At 44.0% G+C, this 10,000-nt stretch overlaps 2 protein-coding genes across 2 annotated transcripts in view; both read left to right on the plus strand.

Annotated features, from left to right (window-relative positions):
- The window catches only part of sspo (SCO-spondin), a 98,440-nt gene extending 97,420 nt beyond the window's left edge, over positions 1–1,020 (plus strand). Inside the window, exon 110 of the mRNA XM_042710239.1 lies at positions 663–1,020. Coding sequence (XP_042566173.1) covers positions 663–685 — 23 coding nt within the window. The 3' untranslated portion in view covers positions 686–1,020. The remainder of the gene's footprint in view (positions 1–662) is intronic.
- A 1,901-nt stretch (positions 1,021–2,921) lies between these two features.
- Positions 2,922–10,000, plus strand: part of LOC122133664 (potassium voltage-gated channel subfamily H member 2-like) — a 113,874-nt gene continuing 106,795 nt past the window's right edge. Inside the window, exon 1 of the mRNA XM_042710317.1 lies at positions 2,922–2,997. Coding sequence (XP_042566251.1) covers positions 2,922–2,997 — 76 coding nt within the window. The remainder of the gene's footprint in view (positions 2,998–10,000) is intronic.

Raw genomic sequence — 10,000 nt, forward strand, 5'->3', positions numbered from 1 at the left:
CCCAACATGAATCGGAGGGCCTGCTCTGTGCCGTCGCCATGCGTTACACAGCTGCTTGACGGATGGACTCTTACTGCAAGGATGCATTTGCTGCGCCTCGCGCTCGCTCCGCATGGAGAGTGTCATTTAGCCTCACTCACGCATCTCTGTTGCATACAGCTCTGGTCTGCCCTGCGCTCAATTCATTTCCTGAGAGTTTAATTGAGAACACAGAGTGTAGTTGCTGGCTCTCGTCTGTGCCATTACACAGGCAGTCAGCTGGAAAGGTTCAATAGCAATGAATCACAGTTGTGTTGGTGGGGGCGGCTGTGGCACAAGTGGGGGCATCCCACACCATGCCTGAGTCCGAGGACCCACCCCATCCAAGTGTGAGTCCAATTCACACTCATCTTCCATTCCTCTCACTATCTCTCTCCCATTTATTTCCTGTCACTCTACACTGTCCTGTCTCCATAAAGGCAGAAATGCCCCAAAGAACTTAAAGAAAGTTGTGTTGGTAATGTACATGTCAGTATGACTCGTAATACAGTCTAATGTGTATGTAGGCCTTCATGTAACATCGCAGTCGTTCTTGCTGTCAGTATGACTCAAAACACAGTCTTGTGTGTATGTAGACCTTCATGTAACATCGCAGTTATTCTTGCTGTTGTCCCCCATGGCAGGAGGAGATCTGTCAAAGCGCTGAAGAGGAGTGTGGACAAGAGGACTGCTGTCAGATGTTGTGCTTGCTGCCCTGTGGAGTGTACTCTTCTAGCCTTGAGTCATTATATGACTGGTTTCCCTTTCCTAGAGTGCCTTCTGAAACTCTGAGATGATATACAATAGCACTGCGTCATCACGGCGCCTTTTTGTGACTGTGTTGTATTACAGTTGGAAAGAACTATTTTATACTCTTTTATTACTGTGTTGTATTACAGTTGTCAAGAACTTTTATTACTGCTGATATGTTGTTGTTCTGAATCTTTACACTTAAAGCATTCACTCCTCTGTCAACACCAATAAACCACATCCTCTAAAATACTCCTCAGTGATTGCGTGTTTTGGATACCTTTTGCCGGTCTTGTTGTTAATTGACAGTATGATATGGAGCTTGAAGTCATTTGCGTGACTCCTTTAGTGTTCATTACATTGCAAAGTTGTTAGGTAACAGTTAAAGGCGATGGATAAAAAAAAACTAGAAGTTTAACCTGAACAAGCTTTATTTATGAAAAGGCACAGCATGTAAAATAACTTTCTGTGATTTCTGTGTACATGAGGAAGATTAGCCTCTTCCATTCACAGGCCTACTTATTGTCAGGAAAGAGAGATGGGGCAGAGAGGGGAGATGGAGGGGGGGGGGGGGTACTAGGAAGGCAGGCTGGAACATTTCACCGAGGATGCCTCCCGGACTGCCGCATGTGCTCGCGCCGAAGCTCTCCTGACTAAATAAGGGAGCGGTGTGCTGGTTGGGGGAGTACGCAGCGCGCCCTCTTGTGGAAGTTACCAGATCACCCCCGGCTCTTTTGAAGTGAACCAGAAACAACATTCTTCATCGCCCAAATAAAGCTTACCATGTGGGGCGTGCCAGCATCCGACGTTGGGGTGGATGGAGACTTGCGCTTCTTCCCGGCGTGTGTTAAAAATAGGGAAAACTGCCTGAGCTGTGGTTATATAGTATCAAAGCATCCATGCGCGTAGCCTTTGTCTGTCTTCCAGTGACGGTAGGGGAACCCCGCACACTAGGCTTGCGCTTAGACGATGACGTATCAAGCTGTCTGAAACCCTCTCATACACGACACAATTGAAGGTAAACCTCCCTAAAAAAAATAAACAAAGCGACCACTCTCTGTGCACAAAAGTAACAAGAAATAAAAAACACTCTTAGCCCAAGCAGGTGAGTTCACGCATGTTTCTAGAACAAATATATACGTATAAATAACACGCGTTTGATATTTTTTGTTTCATTGTGTCTGCCACATGTATGTCCTAGTTTTGCATGGTGAGGTGAGAGTTGCTAGTCCAACCTCAACCAAATGTTTCAATAGCGCACTAGTGCATAATGTTGACAGGAATAGGACACCTGCGAATTCAAATTATACACACACCTGTCAGTGGTATGCCTGCTCACCGCGCCCATCTCTCTTTCATTTGTTTAGCACACAAAATGTTTGGTTAAGCGCCGGCGGTTTGGCGACACGTAGACCTTGGGATCTGTGCAATGAATGTGTGGTTTGAAATTATAAAGTTAAGGAGGAGTGTTGGAAGGTGCTGACGAAGCTCTTTGTCTTCATTTTGTTTTGGTGTTTCTGGCAATTCCGCCGATGAGGAAAGGGTTAAGGAGGTGCAGCAGTCGCCACCGGTGAACTGAGATCATCTGCGTTGAGACCTCGGGTGAGAAGCACGACTCCTGCACGGCTGCGTCTTTCCCAGTCAACTAATTTTCATATTTGTATTGCTTAATCCCAACAAAAAGGTTTGCTTTTAAGAAAATCGTTACGGGGACAAAGGAGAGCAATAAGACGCAACTGTGGTAGAGCCAAGGTTCCTGCGTTGGGCGTCCGAGTCTTCATCCCTGGAGTTTTCCCTCGCAGATGTCACCGAGTAACCAAGCACGTCATCGTACAGTAAACAGAGGGAAGGATATCATTTTTGACAGTCCAGAGAGAGACGTAAACAAACCCCGCACGCCGTTAACCCTTGGAAACTGGAAACTGTGGTCGGGATAAGTGTCGCCTCATTTTCCCAAACCTGCTCTCCTAATTTTTCTTTTTCAAGGCTACCCTGTCGGTGTCTGATGAAGTTCTCAAGACTGTGTATCGCTTGCGGATTACAGTGTACAGCCCCTCGTGCCGAGGGCGCAGTGACCGTGGCCGAGTGGTTCTGCGCGTAAAGGTTAGCTTTGGCTACAGAAAGTCAGAAGAGTCCGGAGGGCGAATGCAAGGATGCCGGTCCGACGGGGACACGTGGCGCCGCAGAATACTTTCCTCGATACCATCATCAGGAAATTCGAGAGTCACAGTAAGATTATTGGATGATTTATTTTTGCCCTGTTCTTGTTTTGTGTCATTATTCTTTTTTGCTTGCTTTTGAGAAAAAAGCACAACTGTGCGCATTATAGAAAACACACAATAATATTGAATTTAAGCTAAACGTGCAAAAGGAGGCTGTCACGAATAACATGCGATTATTACAAAAAAAGTGATGATAATAACAACAACAATAATACTTAAACTAGTAAATAATAATAATCCTACAACTATTCATATTTTTAATATATAACAGTACTAGTACAACTAGTAGTCTGGTTTCAAAGTAATTCAATCGGACCTTTTTGTTACTCTTTGTCTTTGTAATAATACACATATTAATACAGCTGTCAATTTCTTCTCCTCATGCGCAACACCAAATAACCTATCGACCAACAAGACTTTCCTTTTTCATTTCAGTCAAAGTTAAACACTTTTAAGGAATAATTTGGAGACATTGAGAAAAACGGTTATTTTTGACCGATCTTTCCCTTTTGCCTGGGCGTGTTTCACGCACGCCATTAAACATGACAAATTGCATAAGTGGAGTGACAAAGTTTCTCAATGGATTTGCAGATTGTCATCTCTGTAAATGCTCGCATATCTGTGTTCATAAATATCCTGCACGTAAACTGTCTGCTGTATGTGTTTTCTCATCATAGCCATTACGTTCAATTATTTATGCTGTTGAGCTAAACAACTTTGTTTAGTCTGTAATACATCCTACTGTCGTTTATAATTCGATGCAGAAACGTTTCCAAACCGGCAATCCAAAACCGTCGCATCAGCGTTCTAGACTACCTGCTCCCCTTTCTTAAGGTTCCCTCCGACACCCCGAGTGATTCTATCACTGACTGGAGGTTCATTGATGACTTTTGAAACCTAGCATCTTTTTATCTCGTTCTGACGTCGCTTAATTAAAATCCTACCCGGGCCAAAGTAGCCGAAGGTTCTCAAATGAAATAGGCGTGCAGCTTAGAACATTTTTGACTGACGTAGTGATGGATTTGAATGTATCCCTGAGCTTATGGCGTGATGGGATCTAAGCATTTAATTTCCTCTGCAGCTCTAAAAACACATTGACATAACACCTTAGCTGTCTGCTTCATTACTGCACTGCCAAATCTCACACGCATTAAACAGAAACCCCAGTGGTGTGGTGTGGAGTGGTGGTGCTGCTCAGGCCCTCTCTCCCAGCTGATATCTCAGTTTTGCTTTCACAGTAGACGGGGCTTGTCACCAGTCGACCAGTTGAGTGGAGAGCTAGTCACCGTGCTATCGCTAATGCAAATCACTTGCTTTTATTTATCTCTTTTTCCATTTTCTAAAACGCTCCTGATTGGTGATCTGCCACCCAAGCATGACTGTGTGGGTATGGGTAGTGTTGACCTGCAACCGCATGGAAATTTTGCCCCAGTCTGAGGCAGATGATCCGGGAGAGCACAGCCCATCTGAAGACCGCGGGCACCAGGTGGGCAGAGGCCTGCGTTTTGGCACCTCTGTGGGTGCACGGTGAGCCTACTGCCAGCTTTACCCAACCGAGGTGAAAATTGCAGATTGGATGGTTGGACTTAAAGAAACAGTCCACGATTCTGGCAAAAGGTTGTTGATTATTTGAACTCAACTGCCAATCAAAATACTCCCTCCCTCACATGCTCCTGAAACAATGTGTTGATTGGCTGAAATTGTTTATGGTTCGGTCTGAACCACTGTGTTTCCTTCCCGTGTACAGCCAAGACTGTATATTTTTTATGTGCACACACTGAACGGACAGCTAGAGGATCACGAGGAGCAATTAGCTGAATTTGACAAAAACGTGTATCGGATATCAAAATTGTGAAGTGCACCTTTAAGCAGTCCAGACTTGGCCAGCCCATACTGTGCTGTAAGGAGGGAGAGAGTATCAGACCCCAGCCTAGAGAGAAACCCACTCATTTGACCACATAAGGCTGAGCTACTAGGACTTAGACCATCAGTTGTCAAGCCTGTGTACATCTGTGGATGCAGAGGGGGGCTCTCTGTACTTCTCTGCACTGGGCCATCTTCCTTTGTTTTCTTTTTTACCTTTTATTTAAACATCCAGTCTGTCGTGTAATCTATCTGTAAAGGGTGCACACGTCCAAAATCCAAAGGGATATCTGAGACAAACTGGAATAAAACCCTTAAGCCCCCTGGATCTTCTCAGGTGCAGCAAAGTGCCCACTTTTATGCCTTCTGACGGGCTGGCATTAAGTGGCATTAATCTGACAAGTCTGCCGGTGTCGAGCTGAATGCCAATACTAGGAGTGCATTGGTCATCCCTTAAAATGGAGGGGATATCACTCAGATATTCTAGGACATGTATGTGCATTTCTTGTTTTGTTAATGTAGTCTGTCTTGCCATAGTGATTTTCTCTGGGTTGCGTGATGAATTTGTTGAGGTCAAGCCATATGATGGGTCTGGCAGGCACTGACAGCGGAGAGAGCCAATGCATGCTTGTAGACTCATAAATGCCCATCAAGTGCTTCATTAAGTCCACTCTAGGGCTTTATTGGTGTGTGTAGGTCATGGATCAACTTGGCTGCGTATTTATTTTTCAGAAATGAGGAAGAGAGAGCAAAGAGCGGATCGATACTTGTCCAAGTGCCATATGAGTTTCGGAGAAAGTGATTTGTTGCTTTTTGACAACTCTTTCAAATGATGAATTGCCACTTCTTTTCACAGCTTTTTTTATCAGAAAGCATCTGAAGAGGTCTGTGATGGAACCGTATTAGTATTCCCTGACATGATCTTAGAGGACGAGAGACAAGAACTTGTTATTACAATCTTTCTCAAATGAAGACATATGCTCTGAAACAATTCACCATTTTCTCAAAACTACACACACATTCTCAAAACGACAGTCATTTCGTAACAACCATCTAACTTCCAGGTCAAAATCAAACTTTTCTCTCAGACGACACACACAAGCAGACAAAAACAAACACTATGTGACGGTCTCTTACACGCTACTGGTTTGGTTAGACACTTCTACCAAAAAATGTTTTTTTTTCCCCCTGAAATTTATATTTTCAGGGTAATATACATTATTTTGGCATCCATACTACCCTTACAGGAACACACTTCCAAGAGACATTCAAAACAATAGAATAAAAAAAACTTTGCGTTTGTGTGTGTGTCTGTGACATTCAAAACAATTTTGCATAAATGTGTGTGACATTCAAAACAATAGTATAAAAAACACTTTGCATAAATGTGTGTGTGTGACATTCAAAACAATAGTATAACAAACACTTTGCAATGTCACACTGGTGATAAGGAGTACACAGATTTTGTCATTTTTTGTCTCTACCAAGGCAAATTTGATTGACAGATCAATACGAAAAGATAAACAAATGCAGCAGTTGCACAGAAGAAAAAAAATTATAGCATAGTGTAAATATATAAATGAATGACTCACCATCATTCTCAATACTGTAACTACTCTCTGGTCTGCATCAGGATCACAAGATGGAACTCTTCTCCGGACTGTTTCAGAAAAACAAGATGTTTGCCCTTGACAAATACCATGGGAAATATGCCCTGGTGTTCATAATCTGCACAGAGAACATATTCTGAAACGCACTGAGAAATGGGCAATATGTGTGAAAAAAAGATTTGTGGACCTGGGATGGTGACTGAACCAGATGTGAAACAAAGTAGTCTGATAAAAACAAACAATATCCCAAATGATAGCATTCTCTGAGTGGTGTTGAATCTTAGCATCACTGGTCATGACCATACTGACCTCTGAAAAGTAGTTTCCTTCTCATCAGCAGAAGTAGTGTCTGTGTACCCTAAGAAGGTGTCTGCCTCCCAGTTCTACTTAAACAAATATATAGTTCAGTAGTTACTGATGTCAACCTTTACAGAACTATGGGGCAGCAAGTGTAGATATAGTCCCTACATGCACTACAGGTTTACAGTACAATACACGCATTGCAGTTCCAGCAATGCAAATTATATTGAAAATGGATGCAGTTGTGAAATGGCTCACTGTAAGTTGGCTACACTCATTATCCAGCTCCATTATAGTCATCCCGTGTATGAGCACATGAGTAATGATTGTGTTCTTTCTCTTCCTCGTCCTCATCCTCGACTTCATCCTCTTTGTGCTCCTCCTCCTCCACCCCTCTGGTGTATTGTCATTTCTACATTATAGGATCCATTGTCCCAAACGTATTTCTTCTGCAATGATTGATGATTGATTTGTTACGTAATAATATTGTGGCTTAATGTTCCCACCATGAAATAGTTCAGATGGTGATGCCTTGAGTTGATTGTATTGTTTAGTGATTCCATGTGTTTACTAAAGGAGCATCATGTTTACACAAAATGTATCAATAGTGTTTACAGTTACGAGAAAAATCTATAGCTAAGCTATAGGTTATAGGTTTTATATAGGTTATAGGTTTTCACAGTTTTTATTATAGGTTATCATTTACAGTGTGTAAACAATCAGGAAAAAATGTAATGTTAATGGTTAAAGTCAATATGACACGGTGCTTACTATGAGTATGTGCGCTTCACTGAAAACAAACATCAGTTTTTTGACTGGCCAACCACTTTACCAGAGGACTATGTTCATCACATTGGTTGGGCCGCTGTACAGGCTCTGAAGACTGGACCTGAAGACACAAACAACACACCGTAAAAGCAAGAAACCATACCCTGATTGTTATGGCAAGCTCATACTGGGCTCATACTACCACTTAAGTTGTTTTTGTCTTTTAGCGGCTCATACCACCACTTACGTTGTTTCATATTTTAGCAGCTCATACTACCACTTTAGTTGTTTCATTTGTTAGCGGCTCATATTACCACTTTATTTTATTTTTTTAGCGGCTCATATTACCACTTTAGTTTCCACTTCCACTTCTCCTTGCACCAGCATTCACCTCTTCCACAACAAACCCAGATGCATAGTGGAGTTATCTTTGCCCGACTGTGAAACCCCCTTACCAGTGAAGCAGATTCCCTCCAATTAAACAGGTGAGGAGCAGAGAGACCTGGTGGGGTTACTGGACTCTGCGCAGCAAGCACCAGTGCTCACGTGCTCCCATCTCCACGGCAACCCGTGCGCTCCCCAGACGAGCGCTGGCGTCCTGGGAGACCACTCTCCTTGGTAGCTGCCTCCAGTCCCTCCCGGTCCCTCCATCCGACAGGGGCTAGACACAGAGGGCCTGGTTGGGGAGGAAAGCCTCACTGGGTTTAATAAAGCGCATCACTGACAACAACCTACAGAGAGGAGGGAGGGATAGGGGGAGAGGGAGAGACAACAGGGAGAGAGAGTTAAAGATAGAACTGAAAGAGAACTGAGAAGTGTGTGTGTGTGTGTGTGTGTGTGTGTGTGTGTGTGTGTGTGTGTGTGTGTGTGTGTGTGTGTGTGTGAGAAAGAAAGAAAGAGAGAACTTGAGAGAAAGATTTAACACACATTTATCGGATCAGCATTCAAACCTTTACATCACCCTTTACGCCCCCTTGAAACACATGATGCATGAGAACATCCAATATTGACATCCTATTAGATCCATCTGTATAGCATCCTCAGATTAAAAGGACACCAGAAAGACTTCATGTCGTGACCGCTACCCAAACGCAGTGTTGCCCATTATCCCTCTAAGTAAAGCATATTCTATTCTGATTTGAGCTGACGCCATGCCCCTAACCTCCATAGGATCAGTTGGACCACTCTCCAATATCTTGTCCTTTCTGGTCTTCTAAATGGCCATTTTATTCTGGGCCCAATAAACAGTTCATCAAACACACCTCCCTCTGTTTCTTCACCTTCTCCACGAGGCCACCAGCACAAAGGGGATGAAAAGAGACTTCTCCTAACGTGCCTAACCAGCCTTTGAAGAGAGAGAGGACTGAGAGAGAGCAAGAACAAGAACAAGAGATCTCCCAAACAAGCAAGACAGAGGGAAAGAACTGAGAGAGAGAGAGAAAGAGGAGGGAGGGAGAGAGAGAGAGAGATAGAGGAGGGAGGGAGAGAGCGATAGAGAATGAGGAGGGAGGGAGAGAGAGGGGAGAGAGCTGAGAGACAGCGAGAGAGAGAGAGAGAGAGAAGTAGGAAGAAAGAGAGATGGAGAAAGAGTGAGGAGAAGAGGGAGAAAGAGAGAGAGAGAGGGAGACAGAAACTGAGTGATGAGGTGATGTGTATAGTGGCCATGCATTAGAGAGCCTGGGAGAGATGAGGTGTTGTAAGAGACATACGCAACGCCACTGATGACACTCCTAAAAACACCAGCCACCAGATGACTGTTTTAAGAGTTGGCCTTTTGGTAGAGCACACACACACACACACACACACATACTGTACACACACAAACATAAACACACGGACATACACACACACACAAACATAGTCCAGCAGCTGTGAACTGCACAGGCAATCTGATGATAGCAGTGGTGCAAATGCATCATGTCATCACTCTGGCTTGCCCATTACGCATGCCAGAAATAAACTGGAGCACTCATCACTCCCGCGTTCGGGATGAACAGGCCCCTCTCGTCCCACAGTCATTTAACTGCACTCTGGGACTTATCATCAGGACATTATCTGTGTAAAAACTGCACAGGGCAAAAGGGCTGCAGTAAGGAGCCAGTGTGTGCTGTGTGCTGTGTGTGTGTGTGTGTGAGTGTGAGTGTGAGTGGGTGTGTGTGAGTGTGTGCGACTGTGAGTGTGTGTGTATGTGTGCCGAGTGTGTGTGTGATGGTGAGAGTGTGTGTGTGTGTGAGAGTGTGCCGTGAGTGTGTGTGTGTGTGTGTGTGTGTGTGTGTGTGTGTGTGTGTTGATTGAGTGGACTGCTTGTCTTGGCACCATGCGGAGATTATAGGTGCGGTATTTATAGTTGTCTATAAAAAGGAGTGTTTCTCCGTCCCTGGGCTTCTGCGCGGAGTTGCCTAGCAGTCACGGTCTACTTCTCCCAGCATTGTTTTGGGCTAAGTGTTTGTTATCTCTCCTTCGCTCCCT

This window comes from Clupea harengus, chromosome 17 (genome assembly GCF_900700415.2).
Source record: "Clupea harengus chromosome 17, Ch_v2.0.2, whole genome shotgun sequence".
Lineage (NCBI taxonomy): Eukaryota > Metazoa > Chordata > Actinopteri > Clupeiformes > Clupeidae > Clupea > Clupea harengus.